Genomic DNA, 24881 nt, shown 5'->3' on the forward strand with positions numbered 1-24881 from the left:
CGTAATAAATTCTTAATACGTCATCTTTGCATTCGGACCTTCCGGTCAGTTGATCCACAATAAGCATGGAATCTCCGAAGATTTCAACAGAATCGGCCTTGACTTCTCTTAACAGTTGTAGGCCCTTCAATACAGCTCGGTATTCTGCTTGATTGTTAGTAGCGGTAGCTTCTATCGGCAGAGAAAAATCATAGCTTGCCTCCCGAGGCGATATGAGAACGATGCCGATTCCTGATCCGACCCCACGTGATGACCCATCAAAATATAAAGTCCAAGGTGCCGGCTCTACGAGGGCAATCTCCGGTCCGCAGTGCTGGGCGACGAAATCGGCCATGACCTGACCCTTGACAGCTTTTGCCGATTCATACCGCAGGTCAAACTCTGACAAAGCTAAGATCCATTTGCCGATTCGGCCTATCAAGATCGGCAGTGATAGCATGTATTTTACTACGTCGTCTTTGCATACGACCACGCATTCTGCCGACAGTAAATAGTGCCTGAGTTTGGTGCATGAGAAGTAAAGACATAGGCACAACCGCTCGACTGGAGGATATCTTGTTTCAGCGTCCAAAAGTCTTCTACTAACATAATAAATTACCCGTTCCTTGCCTTTGAACTCCTGGACTAGAGCCGACCCAATAGCCTTTTCATCGGCTGATAAGTATAGCTTAAACGGCTTACCAGTCTGAGGAGGAACCAATACCGGTGGCGAGACCAAGTATTGCTTGATATCTTCCAATGCTTTGCGCTGCTCTTCCCCCCATATAAATTCCTGGTCAGGCTTTAACTTCAACAGTGGCATGAACGCCTGAATCCGCCCAGATAGATTAGATATGAATCTTCTGATGAAATTCACCTTGCCGATTAAAGACTGCAGTTCGGTTTTGTTCTGCGGGGCCACGACTTTGTTGATGGCCGCTATGGTCTTCCGATTGATCTCTATCCCTCGTTCGTGTACCATGAATCCTAAGAACTGTCCGGCGGACACGCCGAAAGCACACTTATTGGGATTCATCTTAAGCCCATGTTTCTTGGTGCACTCTAGCACTCTTCGTAAATCGGCCAGATGCTCTTCGTGACCTTTCGACTTGACTACGACGTCATCAATGTAGATCTCTACCAGGATGCCAATGAGTTTGTGAAATATGTAATTCATGGCTCTCTGATACGTAGCGCCAGCGTTCTTCAAGCCAAAAGTCATCACCACCCACTCGAATAAACCAAGGTGGCCTGGGCATCTGAAGGCCGTTTTGGGTATGTCCTCTTCGGCCATAAGTATTTGATTGTACCCAGCGTTTCTGTCCATGAAGCTAATAATCTTGTGCCCCACGGCAGCGTCGATCAGCACGTCGGCCGTTGGCATGGGGTAACCATCCATCAGTGTGGCCTGATTAAGATTCCTGAAATCAACGCAAACGCGTAGCTTTCCATTCTTCTTGTACACTGGTACAATGTTGGAGATCCACTCGGCATAACGGCATTGCCGAATAAATTTTGCTTCGATTAGCCGAGTTATTTCAGCTTTTATGTCTGGTAGAATCTTAGGATTGCAGCGCCGTGCAGGCTGTTGGTACGGCCGATACCCTGGTTTTATGGGTAGCCGATGTTCAACAATGGATCGATCTAAACCGGGCATCTCATGATACTCCCAAGCGAAACAATCCTTAAATTCTCTTAACAAATTTGTCAATTTACACTTGTATTCCGGGTCTAAATTTGCACTAATATAAGTCGGCCTTGGTTTGGTGCCATCGCCTAAGTCTATCATCTCTAATGAATCGGTCGACGTGAACCCGTGCCCTAGCTTCCCATCTTCTCGGGCGAACTGATCCATCTATTCTGAGTCTTCGGAGCCGACTGCTCGGATCGGCTGCAGGCCAAAATCGGTGACCTTCAGGAAATCGGTCTCCCATATTCTGCCGGATATGCATCTGACGGTTTCGCAGCTCCACTGCTGCGTGTCGGCTGCCGCGATGCTGTATGCGGAATCGGCGTTGACTACCTCGATGTTGTCGCCGACCCATTGTACGAGACATTGATGCATTGTTGACGGGATGCAACAATTTGCGTGTATCCAGTCCCGGCCGAGTAGCATGTTGTAGGATCCCTTGCCATTAATAATGAAGAAGGTGGTAGGAAGGGTCTTACTGCCGATGGTGAGGTCGACGCAGAGAGCGCCGCGAGCGTTTGACACGTTGCCCTCGAAGTCCTTGAGCATCATGTCCGTCTTGGTCAAGTCGTCATCGCTTTTTCCAAGCTTCCGGAGCACGGCGTATGGCATGATGTTGACTGCAGCTCCTCCGTCTACGATCAGTCTAGTGAGGGGGCGGCCGTCAACATGCCCTTTAAGGAACAGCGCCTTCATGTGTTGTCGTTCGTCATCTTCGGGCTTCTCGAACGTGGCCATCATTGGCTCCAAAGCCAACTGTGCCGTCTGTTCTTCTATCGCCGATATATCCTGTTGATCGGCGGGAGTCGTGAATTCCATCGACAGTATGAAAACCATGCCGATCTCGGCTGCCGACTCGTCACCCGCCGATTCGCGTCTCCTTTATCGTTTCTTTTGGGGCGCCACACCCGAGGCCTTCCTTCCTTCTTGTCCGTCGTGCTCTGTTGTTCCTCTTCTTGCTGTTCCCATTGGCGGAGATGTTGGATTCTTCGTTTCTGAGACTTGGTCAATCCATCGGGACACCACCTGGGGTTTATTGGTCTGCCTCTTGTCTTGGCGCGTTCCCACTCCGGTTCGCGTCCTAACGGGTTTTCGTCTATCACCCGAGCATCGGCCATCTCTTCGAGCCGGCCATGCCGATCAGTCATGCCCCCCTGCCTGTCATGGTGTCTATCTTCCGACCGATCATATCGGTCACTTCTGCCCCCCAGCCGATCACGCACGGGAGGGCGCTGGTCATCTTGGTTGCGCCAATTCCTGCTGATCGGTTCTGGCCTTCCGTCTCTGGAGCGAGACCTGTTGAACGGTCGATTGCCATGATATGCACCATTGCATTCTGGGCAATTATCGGCCGAAGGTAGCCTGAGGTTATTTTCCCAACAGTGGATGAAGAACGGGCACCTCCAGTGATCTTCGTGCCGTCGCATTGCTTCTTCCCGGGACCTTCAGCGTTCATGCTGACGTTGGTACTTCTGGAGCAGGAACTGGGAAGTAATGCGTGGCTCTTCTGATTCGCCATCGTCATCCTCCATCCGCCGCTTCCCCTTGACATCTTCAGGCGTAGCTTGATTTCTGGGGTCGACGACGCCACTCTTTTTAGCCGATTCGGACGTCAACACTTTTGTTTGGAGTGAATTCTTTCCCGTATCAACCATGTTGGTGGGGAAGGGGTGCTGGTCGATCTTCATCGGTTTGGCCGATTTTGTCGGCACTTCAAATTTAAGTCTGCCCTGCTCAATGGCCGACTGTATCTGCTGCCTGAAGATTTTGCACTCATTAGTATCATGGGATGTGGCGTTGTGCCACTTGCAGTACTTCATCTTTTTTAGTTGTTCGGCAAAAGGTATTGTATGATATGGCGAGAGTTTAATCTGTCCTTCCTGGAGGAGAAGGTCGAAGATTTTATCGGCCTTAGTCGTGTCAAAGCCGAACACCTCCGGCTCCTTTTTGCCGAATGGACATGATATTGGCTTCTTTCCCTTGATCCACTCCGCAAGTCCGACTTCAACGTCTTCTTCGTCCTCTAACTCTTCCAGGAACGCCACTTTCTTCTGGAAATTCCTCCGTGGATCGAAGGAACGTACCTCCTGTCCAGACAATCAGTGGACAATCTGGCTCAAACTCTCGAACTCCTGTGAGGCGTATTTTTCTTTGATGTAGGGCAGAAGGCCTTGAAAAGCTATATCGGCCAACTACGCGTCGTTTAGAGCCAGGGAATAGCACTTGTTCCTGATTTCCCGAAACCTCTGTACATACGAGGATATCAGCTCGTCACTTCTTTGCCTGAGGCTGGTCAAATCGGACAGTTTCATCTCATGCACCCCGGCATAGAAGTATTTGTGGAACTGTCTTTCTAAATCGGCCCATGTGATAATCGAGTTTGGCGGCAATGTCGTGAACCATTGAAAGGCCGAACCAGACAAAGATGATGAGAACAACCGTACCCGTAGGGCATCCTGCGTAGCTGCCTCTCCGCATTGTATGATGAATCTGTTCACGTGCTGTACGGTCGAAGTGTCATCCATCCCCGAAAACTTAGTGAAGTCAGAAACTTTATACCGATGGGGGAACGGCAATAGGTCATATGTAGACGGGTATGGTGTTCTGTAGGTGTAAGTTTGTACTTTCGGCTTTAAGCCGAATTGTTCTTGCATCACCTCCGCAATACGTGCCGACCAATCTGGCTGTTGCTGGTGAACCGTTGGCTGAGGTATTGGCACGTGCTGGTAAATCGGAGGTGGAATAAACGGAGGCTGAGTGAAAGCAGGTGGCATCTGAGTGAAAGCCGGCTGGGTATTAAAGGTCGATTGTTTGAATGAGCCACTCGTTTCCTCATATAGCATGAGCTCTGCTGTCTTGTTGACCTCCGGAGCGACAGGCTGGTATGGCGGTACGGTCGGCCGAGTGGCCGCCTGGAAAGATGCCTGGAATGGAGGGCTTCCTTGACTGGCCGATTGATTCTGACCGGCCATGGCTGAAGGTGCCCCCCAGGGTGATGGGCTAACTGGAGGGAATGGTGCAGAAGATAGTTGGATGGAGTTATACCCCATAGGAGCTGATGATGACGAAGCACCTGAACCCCCGACAGAAAATTGGATCGGCTGTGAAACCGAATTCGAATAATTCTGGTTTGGTGGAACCGGCTGAAAATTTTTCGGTCCCCTGTATCCTTGGGGTATCCCACCAGCGAAGGAGTTGACAACGGCGTTGTGCACCATATTTGAAAGTACTGGGGACTGATCAACGAAGGCGTGATAAATGGACTGTTGAATCATATCGGCCATTTTGTCCGAGTCCTCAGAAATCGTAATCTGGCGGGGAGCAGGGAACGGAGTCTTCTTGATAGTCTCCCCGCTTCTGGAGCGACTGAAAGACTGTAGGCAAGCTTTCCGGAACTGTGCCGTATACTTATCCAGTTCTTCCTTCTGGTCGTCCTTCAGATCTGCTTCCGTCACCCCGATGACGTTATCTTCGGAGACTTCAGCAGCTTTCGACATAATGGCGGTTGTACTGGTCCCACCAAGCGTGCCAAAAGTGTGTTGGTGCTAGAAATCGGTCAACCGAATTACCAGCGTCCGACACACAACCCGGGAGAATCTGCTTAACTCCTGTTCGGGTGTTTGCCCTGGTGCGGTTCGCGCGGCGTGCCAGCCAGTCTGACCTGTTGATTGGCAAGGAAGAATACGTGTCAGGTCCAGAAGTCGCGATCGGCTATATTTCCGATCTCGAGAGAGCTTATCAGCGAATCGGCCGATTTGCCGTAATAAAGAAATCGGCTATAAGGCAGCCGATCACTGTAGCCTTGTAGACAGAAAACTACTAGAGTAGTAACAACACTAGGAATAGATCTAATCGGCAATATAAAATAGGTGAATTTAATAGCAGAACGTAAAGAAAGCCGAAATCACCGATTCCTAGCTGGATAACCGGTGATAAAAACTAGAAAAAACAGGTTAAACCTATGATTCTAGCAAATATCGATAACTGGTGAATAAATCTAAACGAAACAACAGCGATGCGCCCGAAGTTAAAGCTTAGATATTACTCGATAAGTGGAACTTACATAATCGGCCGGAGATCAAGTTGATGCAGCCCTGCCAACCCGCACGAACTCGTGAAAAAGAGAAAGTATTTAGCGAAGTCGCCTGCTTGGAAGTAAGTACGAGGAAAAAGTAGTTTGTTGTATTGATTTGTTGATGTTTACAGATTTACAAAGGTGGCTATTTATAGCCCCGTACAGATGACTCCTTAACTGACTAGAATTCTATCCCTAATTCAAATAGAAAACGAATATTTACAAGCACGATTCGTGCTAGGTTGGTTACTATACGCTTCATGGGCTGATCTCCCCCTTATCCTTCTATTCCTTTCCAAGCCCATACAGGCCCAATTAACCCAACCTCCTAATCAGCCGATTCCTTATCGGCAAGAGGCAACCGATTGGGAACCCGGCACGCTCGACCCGAAGCGAGACAAAAGTCATCGGCCGATCTCGTACTGTAGCACCATTCGGCCGATTCCCAACTGTGCTTCTCCGTTTCCTTCTCTTCTTGGCGCCGATTTTACTAGTGACGAAATCTGGCGTCAACACCATGTCATCATCAGATTCCTTATTTACTCAGGGTGACATAGCGATCAAGCAATCTCACACTATGAGAGGCAGACGAATCGATTCGAGTTCTTTAACCATGCATGGTGAACCTAGCCTCACGACATCCGTGCACCCGGAGGTCGCTTCCTGTGTCGGCCTTCCCCATCAATCCCCTAACCCGTGTCGGGCCCATTTCCTTTGGTGCAAGGTTCCACAGACCCGGCCTCTGCCGTCCTGTGACCACGCTTGCCACCACGTGCGACAACCAGCAGGGGAAACTCCGTTCCAAGAACAATGGGGCGACCGCTCACGTCTAGGTTCAATCCAGTACTAGGCTTCCTTATCCCATACTAAGTATGAGGCTAGTACTTTCAAACACTTGATCACGAACACCACTACTGTCGGGCCTTAGCAAGTTTTCAAAGACAGACGGGGCAACCATCCGTCCACCAAAGAGTTACCCAAAACCCTGCCCCGTCCATCGTCCTTATAGTTGTAACAGAAGGGTAGACATCCAACTCCTACAACTCGCGAGTGACAGGAAATCACTCGGCTTTTACCGTTTCCTATTTAAGCAAAGCATCTACTCGGTCCAACAGCTAGTGTTCAGATCATGGGAACTAAGATATGCATCTAGGGTTCCAAACAATTCCTATACGTAAATGCACAAGCATGTTACCGAAGGCATGCGCAAATTTGGTAAAACACACAGGGTTTTCATGCAACCGGGGCTTGCCTTCGAGCAAAGAGGAAGAGAACTGCTCGACTTCGGGGGCGACTTCGGCTTCAGCGGGCAAGAACTCAGCTACAGCTTTGTCTTCTGGCGCCGGGTGTAGCTCGTAGAAGCCGTCGGCGAGGCACAGCTTTACACGAATGCAATGCAAGAGTTAGCATTTAGACGGTTATTTCAATCAGCAACACTGGCTCGCCTGAGCCCAGAAACTTGCGACAAAGAGCAGGAGGGTAGGGAGGTTCAAGAGAGCTGGTGAAGATCAAAAGGCAAGGGTCGGAAAGGAACTTATGATCTGATCCTTGAACTAGAGGATGTGGCATACTAGGGATCCTCCGACGCAAGCGCTGAAGGGTTCCCAAGTTTTACACATACACCCTCGGGTTGGAGAAAAAGATCACAGCCGAGCCCTCGGGCGAGGCGGATAAGGGTCGGCGGGACAGATAGGGTCGGGCGAGACGGAGCCGGGGTCGGGCGGATAAGAGGGGTCGGGCGAAGCGGACTGGGGTCGGCAGCTTACCTTCTTCCTAAAAGGAAGGCTTGGGGTCGGGAAGAGGCAGACTTGGGCGGAGGGACTTAAGCTTTGGACAACGACTAAGACCGGCAGTGCTCCGGCGGCGGCGATGCTTCTTTCGGATCACAAGTAAGCTTTTACGCAGCACGGAGGAGCAAGCGACTGGGTGACTTGGAGAAAACTGGGGGAGTTGAGGGGAGAGTTCCTCAAGAACTTGGCGTGTGGCGCTAGGAGCTTGAGCAGGGAGCAAGAGAATGGCTGAAGGCAACAATGGCGGAGGGAGCTCCGGCGGGCTTGTGCATTCCCTTTTTATAGCTGCTGGAACGGGAAAGGGAAGCGGCGCGGGAGAGAGAGAAGGGAAGTGGCGCGAAGGCCGGGGAGAAGCAATGGAGTGCTCTGCCGGGGCGGCGATTGAGTGACGAGGGCGGTGGTGCAGGACTCGGGGATGACGCCAGCGGTCATTGGGTTCTGTCGTCAGGGCGGCGCAGGAGCGGATATGCCGGTGGTTGAGATTTGGTGGAGGCGGGCGTCGTCGTGCGGAAGATTTGATAGAAGTGACCGGTTTAACAGCGCTAGAATCGAGGGCGCACATGTGAGAAGACAGGCAGCCGCGGGCGCGGGGGCGAGCGCGGAGCAACAGATTGTCGGGCGGTTTCTGACAGGGCGGGGAAAGGAGCGATCGCTGCCGTGGTCGGGGTTGGCGATGGAGGAATCGTCGTGTAGCGGAGACCAGGCGGCGCGACTATGTTCGAAGTGATGGAAAAGACGGGCGACATCGGGCTCTGCGGCCGGGATCTGGCGGTGTGATGATGGGCGCGGGAGGCAAGACGCTGCAGAAAGGTTGCAGAGGGGGCTTCCGTCGCCATTGGGGAAGGGGGCGCGAAAATCCATTCGGTCGCGAGCCAGAGACAAAACTGAGCGGCGGCGTCGGAGAAGATGAGCCACGCGGCGGGGAGATTCTGAAGCGGGCATGCAACTCGAGTGCGCTGGTCGCGGAAGATCGGGGAAAAGATCTCAAGGGTCCACTGGTCGGATAGACGGCGTTTGGGAGGGACTTAGAGGGATCTGACGGTGAACTGGGTTGCCGGGGTCGGGACCGAAGCGAAGTGGGGAGGGGTCGGGTCTCAGGGGTCGGGACCGGGCGGGAGGCTGAGCACTCAGGCGCGGTAAAACAAGACAGACTTTCAGGGCTAGGATTTAAGGTTAACCCGGAGGATTACGGGCCGGTCATCACAGCCTTCCCCTCTTAAAAAGAATCTCATCCCGAGATTCAGGCATCAAAAAGCGGTATGCCGTTCTTACCTCCTTGACGAGATAGAAAACCTAGGAAGCGCTTGTTCAGATACTCTTCTGTTTCCCACGTTGCTTCATCCTCCGTGTGGTTCCTCCAGAGGATCTTGTACATTCTGACCATTTGGCGCCGGGTATGCCTCTCTTTCTGGTCAAGAACTCTGTCTGGGTACTCGGCGCAGGTTAAGTCGGGCTCTATCTGAAGCTGCTCTTGCTCTAAGATCTCGGTTGGGACTTGGATACATTTCTTCAGTTGAGACACATGGAAGACATCGTGTATGGCCGATAGCTGTTCTGGGAGTTGGATCCAGTAAGCAACGGGTGCACAGATCTCCACAATCTCATAAGGGCCAATGTAGCGGGGAGCCAACTTTCCTTTCACTCCAAACCGTTGCACTCCTTTGGTCGGGGAGACTCGGAGATACACGTGATCACCAACATCAAACTGCAGGGGCCTTCTTCGCCTGTCGGAATAACTCTTCTGTCGAGATTGGGCAGCCTTGAGATTTGCTTGAATCACCTTTACTTGTTCTTCGGCTTCTGCCACTAAGTCAGGGCCATAGATCTATCTTTCTCCAGCTTGTGACCAATTCAAAGGTGCCCGACATCTCCGGCCATATAAGGCTTCAAACGGTGCCATCTTCAAACTGGCTTGGTAGCTATTGTTGTAGGAGAACTCCGCCAGGGGCAAGCACTTGTCCCAATTCTTGTCATAGTGGATGACACAAGCTCTTAACATGTCTTCGAGGATCTGATTGACTCTCTCGGTTTGGCCATCGGTTTGAGGATGATATGTTGAGCTTCGGATGAGCTTGGTGCCCATGGATGCTTGTAGTTGTTCCCAAAAACGTGCCACAAACAGAACTCCTCGATCAGAGATGATGGTCTTGGGTACACCGTGTAGGAAAACTATGCGGTCGAGGTACAACTCTGCATACTGCTTGACTGTGTGGGTGGTGCGGACAGGAAGGAAGTGTGCGGTCTTGGTCAAACGGTCCACTATAACCCAGATGGAATCATATCGCTGTGATGTAAGGGGTAATCCTGCTATGAAGTCCATGCTGATGTCTTCCCATTTCCAAGAGGGAATAGGTAGCGGCTGCAGGGTACCTGCTACCTTTAGATGGCTGGCTTTGACACGCTGACAGGTGTCACATTCTGAAACATACCGGGCAATTTCCGGCTTCATTCCACTCCACCAGAAGGTTTGACGGAGATCATGGTACATCTTATTGCTGCCAGGATGGATTGAGAACTTGGAGAGATGAGCTTCATCTAGGATTTGCTTCCTAAGATTGGGGTCGGCTGATACAACTAGTCGGTTTCCATAATGCACACCTCCAGTTTCGTCCTGCCGGAATTGCTTATATCCTTCATCCTTTACGGAGATCTTACTGATGATCCGCCTTATTTCCTTATCCTTTACTTGTGCTGATCGGATTTGGTCTTCCAGAATTGAATCAAGGGTGATGTGGCTGAGGGTTCCATGGGGAATAATCTCCAAACTGAGTTTTCCCATCTCGTGACACAGAGTCTTGGTGAAAGCTGTTACTAACAAGCAGTTGCAACGGTGCTTGCGACTAAGAGCATCGGCCACCACGTTGGCCTTGCCGGGGTGTAGTGAACTTCCAAATCATAGTCCTTTATCAACTCCAACCATCTTCTTTGGCCCATATTGAGGTCGGCTTGAGTAAAGATGTACTTGAGGCTCTTGTGGTCGGTATAGATGTGGCAATGGGTGCCCATCAGATAGTGTCTCCATATTTTTAAGGCATGAATCACGGCTGCCAACTCAAGATCATGGGTCGGGTAGCTCAGCTCATGAGGTCGTAACGCCCGTGAGGCATAGGCAATGACTCGGTTGTCTTGCATAAGAACACACCCAAGTCCAGTGCCGGAGGTGTCACAGTACACATCAAACGGCCTAGAAGGGTCGGGCTGAGCCAAAACTGGGGCGGTGGTCAGCAAGTGCTTCAGGGTGTTGAAGGCTTCCTCACACTTGTCGCTCCACACGAATCTGACCTCTTTCTTCAGCAGCTCTATCATCGGCTTAGCTATCTTAGAGAAATCCGGTATGAAGCGCCGATAGTAGCCTGCCAATCCAAGGAAACTTCTGATCTGGTGCACGGAGGCAGGGGGCTTCCATTCCATAACTTCCTGTACCTTACTGGGGTCGACGGCTATGCCATTCCGAGAGATAGTGTGTCCCAAAAACTTGACACTATCTAACCAAAACTCACACTTGGAGAACTTGGCATAGAGTTGGTGATCTCTTAGCCGTTGGAGAACTGCACGAAGATGATCGGCATGTTCTTCTTCGCTCTTCGAGTACACCAGGATATCATCAATGAACACCACCACAAACTTGTCCAGCTCGGGCATGAATACCGAGTTCATGAGGTACATGAAATAGGCGGGTGCATTGGTGAGTCCAAAGGACATGACCAAGTACTCGTATAGTCCATATCTGGTAGAGAAGGCTGTCTTGGGTATGTCGCGGGGTCGGATCTTGATTTGGTGATATCCAGAGCGAAGATCGATCTTGGAGAACACTTTTGCTCCGGCTAACTGATCAAACAAGACATCAATGCGTGGCAGTGGGTACTTGTTCTTGATGGTCACAGCATTGAGGGGTCGGTAGTCCACGCACATGCGTAGACTGCCATCCTTCTTCTTCACAAACAAGGCAGGGCAACCCCAAGATGATGTGCTAGGTCGGATGAAGCCTTTTTCTAACAGATCATGCAACTGGGTCTTCAACTCGGCTAACTCAGCGGGTGGCATCCGATAGGATCTCTTAGATATCGGTGCGGTGCCAGGGATTAACTCTATGGAAAACTCCACCTCTCTATCAGGGGGCATACCGGGCAAGTCTTCCGGAAACACATCAGGGTACTCACAGGTAACAGGGAGGCTTTCTAGACGGGCTCCCGACAGAGGGTATGCACAAGGAAGTGCAGACTCAGGATGTGTCAAGGATATGGTAGAACTGCCATGGAAGGGTGAGCTGATGTAGAGAGATCGAGCTGCTGTATCTAGAACCACGTGATGTCGGGCCATCCAATCCATACCAAGGATGACATCTATGCCTTCTAGGTCAAGGATGATAAGGTTTTCCTTGAAAAGGGTTGGGCCTAGCTGGAGAGGTACAAGAGTAACAATCTGATCCGATGTTATCTTCCCTCCAGGAGTGGCGATCACATAAGGTTCTTTAGTGTGACCGACATCCAGCTCACATCTTTCCCTAACCTTTCTCCCGATAAAGCTATGAGAGGCTACCGAATCAAACAACACAACAACAGCTTGCTTTAAAGCAAGGAAAGTACCCGTCATTACTGGCGCACCTTCGGGGAGTTCGGTCAAGCTGGTGTAGTTGAGTCGGCCTTGTTGGACTTGCACCTTGGGTCTTCTTCCTCTGGTTGCCATGGGGTTCTGACTTTGATGCTGATGCTTGTTCCTGGGGCAGTCCTTTGCAAACTGCCCTTCATTGCCGCAGGTAAAACAGCGGCTACTAGCTGCAGGGCGGGGTGGTGTTGGTAGGGTCGGCCGGGGCACCTGTGGTTGGAAGCCGGGGAAACGGGGTGCTGTTGCTGGCGGGGGTCGGGCAATCCACCTTCCTGACTGCTGGGGTCGGCCGGGGGCTGGTGGAGGAACCATCCGGAACCTTCGGGTGGGCTGACTCGGAAACGCCACGGAGGCTTTCCTCTTCTGGTCGGCTTTGAGAGCTTGCATGCAATCCTCTTGAGAGATGGCCAGATTGACCAACTCATTGTAGGTGTCCACCTTGATGGGGTTCAACCTTTCCCTGAGCTCCAAGCTCAGTCCTCGGCGGAATCGGTTCCGCTTCTTCTCATCCGTGTCGGCATGGTAGCCGGCATAACGGCACAGGTCGTTGAAAGCTTGAGCGTAGTGCAGCACATCTCGGGTTCCCTGGGTAAGGGCCAGAAACTCGTTGAGCTTGCGCTCCAAAAGACCTTCCGGAATGTGATGCGCTTTGAACGCTGTTTTGAACTCATCCCAACTGACCACATGGCCAGCCGGCAGCATGGCATGGTAGTGATCCCACCAAAGCCGCGCGGAGCCGCGCAGCTGTTGAGCTGCAAATCGAGCCTTGTTGTTGTCGGGGCATGGGGCGGTGAGAAGCTCAAACTTGGATTCGATCGTACGAACCCAGGCGTCAGCGTCGAGCGGTTCTTGTGTCTTTTGGAACAAAGGGGGCTGTGTCTCTAGAAAGTCCTCATACCGAGCGATATGCGGCTGCTGCCTTCCACCATGGGGCTGTTGCTGTTGCCCTTGTACAAGATGCCTTAGCAGCTCAGTTTGAGGTGCTAGGATTGCCTCCAGTGGAGATGAGGGCGGGGGTGGGGGAAGATCCTGTCGCTGTTCGCTACTGCCGGGCACAGAACCAGACCTGGTGCGATGCGCCATCTGCAAGAGTTAGCGTTCCATCAAATTCACAATCTTAGAAGCGCTCCACAGATGGAACGTATAAGTTAAATCCTCTGATGCAACTCTTGCTGATAGTGCAACACACATCCTTATAAGGGAAATACACTTTTCTCATTCTCATATTTGTTAGCGTCTATCTTAGCCTTGTACTCAACTTCGGGCGAATCATACTCTACCCAGACTCCTATAATCCAACTAAAGCCAAGGGGTCGGGCTAGGCGATCCTCCCGAGAAAAAGGGTCGGCAACGATCCACACTTAAAAAGGGTCGGGCAAGGCGGAAACTGCCTCGAAGGGTCGGCGTACCCGATCTCGCGAACCGGGGTCGGCCACTGAACAGACTCCCAGAAAACAACATGTGGTCGCGACGCCACTCATTTTAGCTTAGCATTCCAACACTTTACAAAGGTTAAAGACCAGGCACCAGGATTGACTTTATACACAGCGGTGTTCCAACACAGGGAGTACTCGACTCAAGGCTAACCTATTACAATCCTTCCAAAATTTAGGCTGCCGAGGAGTACAACAAAAGAATAATTCCCCAGGAACTCTTAATCTACCAACGGACACTATGAGTAGGAGAAGGGGCGCCATCTTCTTCGATGTCCATACTTGACGCTCCTTCGTCCTCCTCGGGGTCCTCTTGAGCTTCGAGCTGCATGTTGAGGGCATGCATATCATCGAGCTCAGCTTGATGCTCCTCCAAGTGAGCATTGGCAACTGCTAGCTCCATTTCTATCTCCATCTTCTCCTCCGACAGCTCTATCATGCCGTCCACTAGGTCGGCGACTTCTCCCTCAAGCTCGGAGATCCGGTCTTGCATGTCGTGGATCTGGACACCCCGTTGGATAAGCCGGTAGGTTTGGCCTACCATGTCTCTCCGGGCTGACTGGAGGTACCCGTGAGCATCCGCTGCGGTCCGGGCGAAGAGGGTCATAGCTCTCCCTTGAAGCTCGATCAGCCGATAAAGGGCTGCCATGCACCTGACATTGGTGGAGATGGTGACCATGGCGTACGTGGTGGCTAGCACCTCAATATTCCCAACGCGGTCGAGCCATGCCGGGTCCAGCCGGTTCTTGGCGGGGAACAGGCCGATCGGATCGAGCGTGATCTCCAGGGGATGCAGCTGGCAGAACTGGGTGAGAAGCTGGAGGGTGGCAGACTCCCAAGTGTCCTCCGGGGCAAGGCCATAGGCTGATATGCCGAAAGAGGGCCAGTCGGGCCGCACAGGGGGAGGAGGTACCACCGCCTGCACTTGGCACGTCTGGATACCCTGCTCCAGATATAGCCGTCCGGCGTACAAGGGTGGGGACTGGTACCCAAACCACTTCAACGTGTCCCACAGAATCGCGGGGAAACCCTCGAAATGCAGACATGTCGACTGGAAAGTACCATTCGCTCCAAATAGAACATGCCTGGGAACAGCCATCTGGAACCAAGAAACCGAAACCACGTGAGATAGACTCCAAGGGTCAGGGGTCGGACAGAGAAGCATTCGGCTTTAACCGAGAGCAACTGGAAAAAACTAGGAATCCTTAGAACCGCAAAGAACTCCTCCAAACAAGGTTGCTTTTGAGTAGGGAACCTTACAGCTTTCTGGTTATGACGCATGCACGGCCTACCTTACTCTTAACCAAAAACAACTGCCCGAAACTTGGGTCTTACGCGGTCAGTGCCGGTGACAAGGCAACAATTACGTCTCTCCCTATAATAGCTAGTCGGTTCTAACAACGTCTCCTAAACGAACACGGTTAGCGTACCTGTAGAAAACACCCACACACGAACCTTTCATGCCAGCACCCACGAAAGCGTTCCCAAACATTACCGCTCACTATAGGAACGGCACCCATGCGTTTAAGGCTGCATGGACAGCACTCAACCGTGGATATAGGTTCCCTTTGAATGGAACCATATAACCCTTCGCATACTCGTGATGCGGAATCAGCACACGTATGACAAACGTGGCGAACCAACCGTGCTGATAGGTTTGTTGGAATTGAACCGTACCAACCTTCGTATGGATTACATACGGAACCTGCGCACGTGTGATAGACGTGAACAACCACGATGATAGGGTCCCTTGAATAGAACTCCCTATCAACCTTCGCATGCTCGTGATGCGGAACTCGGCACACGTATGATAGACGTGGCGAAGTGCTGGAAGGGTTAGCAAGATAACCAAGTAATTATTAGTCACCTAAAACAACCCCAAAATCCCCTAGGGCCTCTCGCACTAAAACCATCCTTAACGATCGTACGAGATTTTTCAAAAAGTTTCTTGTAACTTTTATCTTTTCAAAGAAGTGTTAGGTCTTGTTGTGTTCTCTGTACTACTAAACCTGCTCTGATACCAGCTGTGGTGGATCCACTTCGGATCTACTGGGTTAAACATGATTTAGCCGCCTGATATGCGACGTTCATGCCTAAGCCGAGTAAACACGGAGTGCCGTCGGATTTTTCCTCCGATTTAACCACTTTGAACAGGACCGATTTAGCAGACTCACACGAAGGTGAGTGGTTCCAGAGAATACAACGAGTCCACCAATGTTAACAAATTAACAATTGAATTGAATATTTTCGAAAAGAACATCAGAGTTTTACAGGATTTCGGAAAACAACAGAAGGTAAAACACTAGCGGAAGCAATCGTCGGGGTCGGATGTCCTGGTGAGGCCGGCCGGGACATCACTGATCCCTCTCCTCGCTGTCCGAGGAGGGATCCCACTCGACCTTCCAGCCCGGCGGGAGCTGGGGCGGCCAAGCGCCAGCTAGAGAAGGGTCGGGAGCAGCAACTTCACCTGAAAAACAGGAGCCACAACAAGGCTGAGCTACTAAGCTCAACAAGACTTAACCGACAGGAGTAAAACTACTCCTCCTTCTAGACATGCAGGGCTTTTTGGCTGAGGGGTTTGTTTGCCAAAAGCACTAAGTGAGCCCTATTTTCAAGTTTTAGCTTCAATTCTAAGTTCCTTAACCAATCTAGGTTTTTGCTTCCTATTCTAAGCAATCATAGAACCAACCAAAGGTATATATATATCATCAACAAAACCATGCCATCATCAGATTCCTTATTTACTCAGGGTGACATAGCGATCAAGCAATCTCAAACTGTGAGAGGCAGACGAATCGATTCGAGTTCTTTAACCATGCATGGTGAACCTAGCCTCACGACATCCGCGCACCCGGAGGTCGCTTCCTGTGTCGGCCTTCCCCATCAATCCCCTAACCCGTGTCGGGCCCATTTCCTTTGGTTCAAGGTTCCACAGACCCAGCCTCTGCCGTCCTGTGACCACGCTTGCCACCACGTGCGACAACCAGCAGGGGAAACTCCGTTCCAAGAACAATGGGGCGACCGCTCACGTCTAGGTTTAATCCAGTACTAGGCTTCCTTATCCCATACTAAGTATGAGGCTAGTACTTTCAAACACTTGATCACGAACACCACCACTGTCGGGCCTTAGCAAGTTTTCAGAGACAGACGGGGCAACCATCCGTCCACCAAAGAGTTACCCAAAACCCTGCCCCGTCCATCGTCCTTATAGTTGTAACAGAAGGGTAGACATCCAACTCCTACAACTCGCGAGTGACAGGAAATCACTCGGCTTTTACCGTTTCCTATTTAAGCAAAGCATCTACTCGGTCCAACAGCTAGTGTTCAGATCATGGGAACTAAGATATGCATCTAGGGTTCCAAACAATTCCTATACGTAAATGCACAAGCATGTTACCGAAGGCATGCGCAAATTTGGTAAAACACACAGGGTTTTCATGCAACCGGGGCTTGCCTTCGAGCAAAGAGGAAGAGAACTGCTCGACTTCGGGGGCGACTTCGGCTTCAGCGGGAAAGAACTCAGCTACAGCTTCGTCTTCTCGCGCCGGGTGTAGCTCGTAGAAGCCGTCGGCGAGGCGCAGCTCTACACGAATGCAATGCAAGAGTTAGCATTTAGACGGTTATTTCAATCAGCAACACTGGCTCGCCTGAGCCCAGAAACTTGCGACAAAGAGCAGGAGGGTGGGGAGGTTCAAGAGAGCTGGTGAAGATCAAAAGGCAAGGGTCGGAAAGGAACTTATGATCTGATCCTTGAACTAGAGGATGTGGCATACTAGGGATCCTCCGACGCAAGCGCTGAAGGGTTCCCAAGTTTTACACATACACCCTCGGGTTGGAGAAAAAGATCACAGCCGAGCCCTCGGGCGAGGCGGATAAGGGTCGGCGGGACAGATAGGGTCGGGCGAGACGGAGCCGGGGTCGGGCGGATAAGAGGGGTCGGGCGAAGCGGACTGGGGTCGGCAGCTTACCTTCTTCCTAAAAGGAAGGCTTGGGGTCGGGAAGAGGCAGACTTGGGCGGAGGGACTTAAGCTTTGGACAACGACTAAGACCGGCAGTGCTCCGGCGGCGGCGATGCTTCTTGCGGATCACAAGTAAGCTTTTACGCAGCACGGAGGAGCAAGCGACTGGGTGACTTGGAGAAAACTAGGGGAGTTGAGGGGAGAGTTCCTCAAGAACTTGGCGTGTGGCGCTAGGAGCTTGAGCAGGGAGCAAGAGAATGGCTGAAGGCAACAATAGCGGAGGGAGCTCCGGCGGGCTTGTGCATTCCCTTTTTATAGCTGCTGGAACAGGAAAGGGAAGCGGCGCGGGAGAGAGAGAAGGGAAGCGGCGCGAAGGCCGGGGAGAAGCAATGGAGTGCTCTGCCGGGGCGGCGATTGAGCGACGAGGGCGGTGGTGCAGGACTCGGGGATGACGCCAGCGGTCATTGGGTTCTATCGTCAGGGCGGCGCAGGAGCGGATATGCCGGTGGTTGAGATTTGGCGGAGGCGGGCGTCGTCGTGCGGAAGATTTGATAGAAGCGACCGGTTTAACGGCGCTAGAATCGAGGGCGCACAGGTGAGAAGACAGGCAGCCGCGGGCGCGCGGGCGAGCGCGGAGCAACAGATTGTCGGGCGGCTTCTGACAGGGCGGGGAAAGGAGCTGTCGCTGCCGTGGTCGGGGTTGGCGATGGAGGAATCGTCGTGTAGCGGAGACCAGGCGGCGCGACTATGTTCGAAGTGACGGAAAAGACGGGCGACATCGGGCTCTGCGGCCGGGATCTGGCGGTGTGATGATGGGCGCGGGAGGCAAGACGCTGCAGAAAGGTTGCAGAGGGGGCTTCCGCCGCCATTGGGGAAGGGGGCGCGAAAATCCATTCGGTCGCGAGCCAGAGACAAAACTGAGCGGCGGCGTCGGAGAAGATGAGCCACACGGCGGGGAGATTCTGAAGCGGGCATGCAACTCGAGTGCGCTGGTCGCGGAAGATCAGGGAAAAGATCTCAAGGGTCCACTGGTCGGATAGACGGCGTTTGGGAGGGACTTAGAGGGATCTGACGGTGAACTGGGTTGCCGGGGTCGGGACCGAAGCGAAGCGGGGAGGGGTCGGGTCTCAGGGGTCGGGACTGGGCGGGAGGCTGAGCACTCAGGCGCGGTAAAACAAGACAGACGATCAGGGCTAGGATTTAAGGTTAACCCGGAGGATTACGGGCCGGTCATCACACTAGCCTTAGTACCGGTTGTTTTTGACCCGGTACTAATGTTAGCATTAGTACCAGTTCCAAATTTGAGAGCCCCCGGAGGCCTTCTAGTAGGATTGGTACCTCTAGTGCCGGATGGAGCCCCTATCCGATACTAGAGGCCCCCATCCCGCGCCCCCCCTCACACTTAGAATTTTTCGGGGACCCCCCTGCGCTGCTCCACCCGTCCTCCTGCCTCCAACCTTATCCGCTTGTCCTCTCTCCCACACGCCTCCCTCATCCTCTCCCACATGCCTCCCTCTCCCTTCCTCTCTCTCCCTCACTCTCTCCTCTTCCTCTCTCCCTTGATCTCCCTCAACTCTCTCACGGAGGAGGAGGCGGTGGAAGCCGGCGCGGTGGCAGGATGGCGGAGGTGGATGGGACAGGCGGAGCCACGGCGTAGGAGGGGGCTGCGCAAGGGTGGATGGGCCGCGAGGGGGAGAAGGTGGAGGTGGGGCCGGTGGCGGCGGGAGCTAGGCCGGTGGTCGGCGGCGGGGGAGGGGACCGGCTAAGGGAGGAGGATGGGACGGAGGAGGTGGAGGCGGGGGTGGGGGAGGAGGGACGGCGGGGGTGGGTGGCGGGGCTGGCGGCGGGGTGGGGGATTTTAATTTTTTTTATTTTTAACACCCTCTAGTACTGGTTATTTCAACTGGTACTAGAGGGGACCCTCTCTAGTACCGGATGGCTAGTACCGGTTGCCCAACCAGTACTAGAGGGAGGTTTGGGACTGGTACTAATAGCTATTTTTTCTAGTAGTGTTAGCTTTATGGTTGCCATTTCTGAAGCATAGACCCCTTTATAACTCTTATAGAGTAACCACCACTACAAGTAGGCATATACATCTCTATGTAACTTTCCAATTGAGGAAACTACAAACTCCGCACATTGTGTTGTCATATTCAATCGAGGGCTAGAATGTCCAACGTGATGACAAAATGACACATATTTGTATTTTGTTCGTTTATTTCAAAAGTATAGTCAAAACCTAGCTACTTTTACCAAATCTATAAGCTGCCCTACATCATGAAGTCAAATATATACCATGCAAATTTTCACAATGGCTTGCATGCAAATCTTTCCAGCTTGCATGCAGATCACTCTCCACGTTTTTTTTTGCTCCACTTAATTTCTGATAAACAAACAGGCCGTAATAATTATTAATTACTTGCTGTGTTGATGGAAAGTACATAGGGCTGTCAAATTTGTATGTGTCTGCCAAGTTTTAGGCTGCCGTTGTGCAAACGACTATGGCTGAGCAACATGTGTCTTTTTCCGTTTTTCAGGTTTGGTTGTTTGGATTGACCGTGTTAATTGATCTGAACTCTGAAGTATATATCTAATCAGTTTTGATTGCCTGTTTTTTACTTGTCCTATTTCAGTTTGTTTAGTCTAATTTACCTTGTCCAGCCCTTTTTCTTGAAGAACTCGAGCGTATGGAAGGAAGATTTATTTTATTTCATTTTTTGCGAGCAACGAAGATATCACTTGACGTGAGAAAGCTAAACAGAACGCTAGTAGAGAACATGGTACAGTACACAACACGGTTGTATGACGATTCGTCGTGGTTGACTTGAGGTTCCGAAGGGTTTCAGTCACTTGAGGTTCCTTTAATTTCTCTTCGAGTTCCCCTGGCAAATTGTCTGGGAGTCTGGACCAAGGACGAGCGCTAGCTAGCTGAAATGACGCTTGATAGCAGTTTCTTGGGCCCTCTCTCTCGACCTCGCTCTTGACGTTCTTTAGCTTGCTTGGTTGACCGGCCGGTGGCGACTGTTGGATCGCGCGAAGCCCGTGAGGCTGTTACTTTGGCCTGTTACCTCCCCAGTGATCTGGACCTGTGAGGCTCCACAGGAAGAGGCCTTCGGAGAAAACGATCATAGCTTAACCGATTAAGGTGGGAAGTGTGGTTATGCATCCCAATCCCTTCAACAAAAACCGCTTATGATCGTTTTCAATAGTAGAGAACATGGTACAGTACACAACATAGTCATGTATGCAAAAAAAAAAACCATTGTAGATTAATCCAACTTTCATCAATCATTCAATCAATATATAAAATAAAGCATCTGCGGTTTCTTTTACCAAATTACCACATGTGGAGAGAGAGAGAACCGACACAATCCATCGCCTGCAAATAAACCGACACAGAGGGTGCGTTGCAATCCTTGGCCATTTCGCATGCGTACTGGTACTGGTCGTTGGTATAGTGACGGGACCCTATCATCGTCTCTCTCTTGGCTCCAGGGTGATATCTGACTCACGCAGGCACTCACGTGTGGAAACTTCCTTTTCCTGTCGCCTTTGTCACTGCTGCTCGGTCTCTCTACTCCACGAGATATTTCAAGTTTTCCCGACCGAGAGTGAGGGAGACCACACAGCACAATTCCCTCCCTGAAGCAGAGAGAGCACGGAAACACGGTTCTTTTGGTCTTATTCTAGATTATTGCATGTGTGGTCTCAATTCCAGATCTTTTTTTCTTTTATTTCACCTTGTGATCATCAGCAATGATCCCATCTGACTCCCCAGACACCTCACCTGGATGTGGATGTAATGGATTCTTGCTCCCCTTCCTCTGTTATTCCTTCTCTTCACCCTGATGTTTTCTCTGTTATTCCTTCTCTTCACCCTGAAGTTTCCACACGTGAGTGCCTGCGTGAGTCAGATATCACCCTGGAGCCAAGAGAGAGATGATGATAGGGTCCCGTCACTATACCAACGACCAGTACCAGTACGCATGCGAAATGGCCAAGGATTGCAACGCACCCTCTGTGTCGGTTTATTTTTACCAAGGACGTCATGCACCAGATGAGGACCACCAGCGCCGGCGGCATGACCAGCGACACCCGGTATGCGAACGCGCAGCTGAGGACGGTGGAGAGAAACCACACGGCGGCCTGCAGCCGCCACCTCTCCACGGCGGGGGAGCCCGGCGTGAGCCGCTCGGCCTGCCGGAGGCACCAGAAGAGCGCGGCGAGGACGGCGCCCACGCCGGCGATGAAGGCCAGGTCCCACGGGTCGCCGTGCCCCAGCCACGCCGACCGGGCCAAGCTGCAGGACACGACGGCGATGGCGGCGACGCGGACGATCAAGGACACGAGGACGAGCAGCGCGCTGCTGCTGGTCGGCTCCTTCTCGGCTGCTGCCTCCGCCGACTGCGTGTTGGCATCAGAGCCCATAATGGAACGGGAATGTTTGCAGTAGATGTTTGCTGCGTCCGTCCGTGTGTGTCTGCGGGCTGCTGCATCTGCATGCTTCCCGACGTTCTGAATTTAGAGAAAGAGTTAGCCACGCGGCAATGGCACCACACGGTTAAACATGAACTAATCAAGATCTAATTAGGATCAATGGGTTCTACTCATCAATGGTGACTTATGCAATTAGTTTCACAATTAGCTTATGTTTAGTCATCCTAATTAGCATCCAAACATTGAACTAATTTTTTGTCCATGATCTCGACTGAAGTCCTATGAGAGGGCTGTCAAACTTGTATGTGTCTGCCAAGTTTTAGGCTGCCGTTGTGCAAACGACTAATGGCTGAGCAACATGTGTCTTTTTCCGTTTTTCAGGTTTGGTTGTTTGGATTGACCGTCTTAATTGATCTGAACTCTGAAGTATATATCTAATCTATTTTGATTGCCTGTTTTTTACTTCTCCTATTTCAGTTTGTTTAGTCTAATTTACCTTGCCCAGCCTGTTTTCTTGAAGAACTCGAGTGTAGGGAAGGAAGATTTATTTTATTTCATTTTTTGTGAGCAACGAAGATATCACTTGACGTGAGAAAGCTAAACAGAACACTAGTAGAGAACATGGTACAATACATAACATATTCATGTGCAAAAAAACCATTGTAGATTGATCCAACTTTCATCAATCATTCAATCAATATATAAAAGAAAGCATCTGCAGTTTCTTTTACCAAATTACCACATGTATGGATCGATGGCAATCGGAAGGGAGGAAGATAGCCACCGGCTAGCCCCACGAGAGCTTCCTGCATGGACAAGGGAGCTCGACCCTCTGAGAAGAGGAAGTTGATGAATGGAGCAGAGGAAGGAAGCGCGAACCGGAGCCAGCTGCAGCCTGCAGGCGTGAGGTGGTTGGAATTGGTGCTTGGCGCGGTTGCAGCAGGATGGATCGGAGTTTCGGACAGAGCAAGAAGGCTGGTTGAGTCTATAGATTTCCATATGGGCCGCCCACCCCTAGCCCGACCCTAGCACAAAATGGCTCGGCACGAAATGGCCCGACGCCTCTTCCGTGCCGTGCCGTATCGTGCCGTCGTGCCGAAGAGGCAGCCCAGGCCCGGCACGACGGTCTTTTTTAGGCCGAGCCGCCAGGCACTAAGGTCTCAATGACCGCTCAAACTCATCAACACAACTTACACAAGTCAGAACAACAGATTTTAACTTCAACAGATTAAAATCTTCTTATCAAACTTCACAAATCACAAATCAACACAACAGAATAAGATCAACATCTCTCTACTTCAACTTCACAAATCACAACATCACAGATCAACATCACAGAGAGACAGGAGATTATAACTTATAAGTTTGAGCTGGTGCAATGGCTGCCTCATTAAAAACCTATCCAGGTAAAACTCACACCTCGTGAGAAAAAACCCTGGATAGAAAAAAAGAGTACAGCCCAGCTCAATCAAATTATAGTTCTAAAACTTAAGTTATTACAGGCCAGTGTTACACTTCTAAATTCTCAGCGACATCTAGGTACAAATTAGCAAAACTTTCCTCAAGTTCTTCATCCTCTAATAAGTTCTGAAGTCTTGCTTCTGCAGCCTCCCAATCCTTGACGCAAGAAAGCATCTCGACCGTCTCCGGTTTCAATCGACGCCGCCTCTCCTCGATGATCCTGCCAGTAGTGCTGAAAACAGATTCTAATGAAACTGTGGAAACAGGAACATAAAGAACATATCTAGCTAAGATGGACAGAACAGGATAAGTTCTTTTATGCTCATGCCACCAAGATAAGATGTTGAAGTTATCATCAAAATAGGTGACAGTGTCACTGTCCAAGTAGATAGAGAGTTCATTGCCAATACCCATACCAGTTGCAGTTGCAGTAGTGCTTGCTGCTTGCAGCAAAGCACTTGCAGATGACCTTCTAGACAAAGCAAGAGGCAAAGAGGGAGGAGGGGTGGAGAAAGAAGTACCAGGAAGATCATGAATTCCAAAGGCAGATACACCAGAATCTGAACCGGTGGAAAAAATATCATCCCAAGCACTAGTTTTCTTACCAGAAGTGGATGGAGGTGGAGGAGTTTGCAATTTTACTGCACCAAACTTGTCATCATACAGTTTAAATGCAGTAGTGTGGCGGATCCACTTCGGATTTGCTTGGTTAAACATGATTTAGCCGCATGACACGCGACGCTCATGCCTAACCGAGTAAACACGAAGTGCCGTCGGATTTCATCCGATTTAACCACTTGAACAGGACCGAATAGCAAACCCACATGAAGGTGAGCGGTTCCAGAGAATACAACAAGTCCACTGAGTTAACAAACTAACCATTTAGTTTGGCCATAAAAACAACATCAGAGTTTTACAAGGTTCAGCGGAAAACAACAAAAGGTAAAACAACTAGCGGAAGCTAACTCGTCGGGGTCGGACATCCCTGGTGAGGCCAACCGGGACGTCAATGATCCCTCTCCTCGCCGTCCGAGGAGGGATCCCACTCAACCGTCCAACCCGGAGGGAGTTGGGGCGGCCAAGTGCCAGCCGAGGGAGGCTCAGAGGCAGCAACTTCACCTGAAAAAGAAGAGCCACAACAAGGCTGAGCTACTAAGCTCAACAAGACTTAACCGACAGGGAGCGCGCTAAGCTACCTCTTCTAGACATGCAAGGCTTTTTGGCTGAGGGGTTTGTTTGCCAAAAGCGCTAGGTGTATCCCTACTTTCGAATTTTAGCTCCAGTTCTAAGTTCATTACCCGGTCTAAGTTTGCAACCTATTCTAAGCAACCAAGAATCAACCAAAGGGTATATACATCAACAACAAGTCAGGGTGACATAGCGATCAAGCAGTCTCAAACTGTGAGAGGCAGACGAATCGATTCGAGTTTCTTAACCATGCATGACGAACCT

General features: G+C 51.0%; 1 protein-coding gene across 1 annotated transcript; it reads right to left on the reverse strand.

Moving 5' to 3' along the window:
• Nucleotides 1-21391: 21391 nt before the first annotated feature.
• LOC140222139 (uncharacterized) lies at nt 21392-22275 on the reverse strand. The gene is made up of 2 exons (XM_072292340.1): nt 21570-22275; nt 21392-21409 (listed from the first exon to the last, which is right to left on the reverse strand). Exons 1-2 carry the CDS (start codon nt 21957-21959, stop codon nt 21392-21394), a joined length of 408 nt encoding a protein of 135 aa, XP_072148441.1. The 5' UTR covers nt 21960-22275.
• Between the last annotated feature and the right edge of the window lie 2606 nt (nt 22276-24881).

Source organism: Setaria viridis, chromosome 3, assembly GCF_005286985.2.
Source record: "Setaria viridis chromosome 3, Setaria_viridis_v4.0, whole genome shotgun sequence".
Taxonomy (NCBI): domain Eukaryota; kingdom Viridiplantae; phylum Streptophyta; class Magnoliopsida; order Poales; family Poaceae; genus Setaria; species Setaria viridis.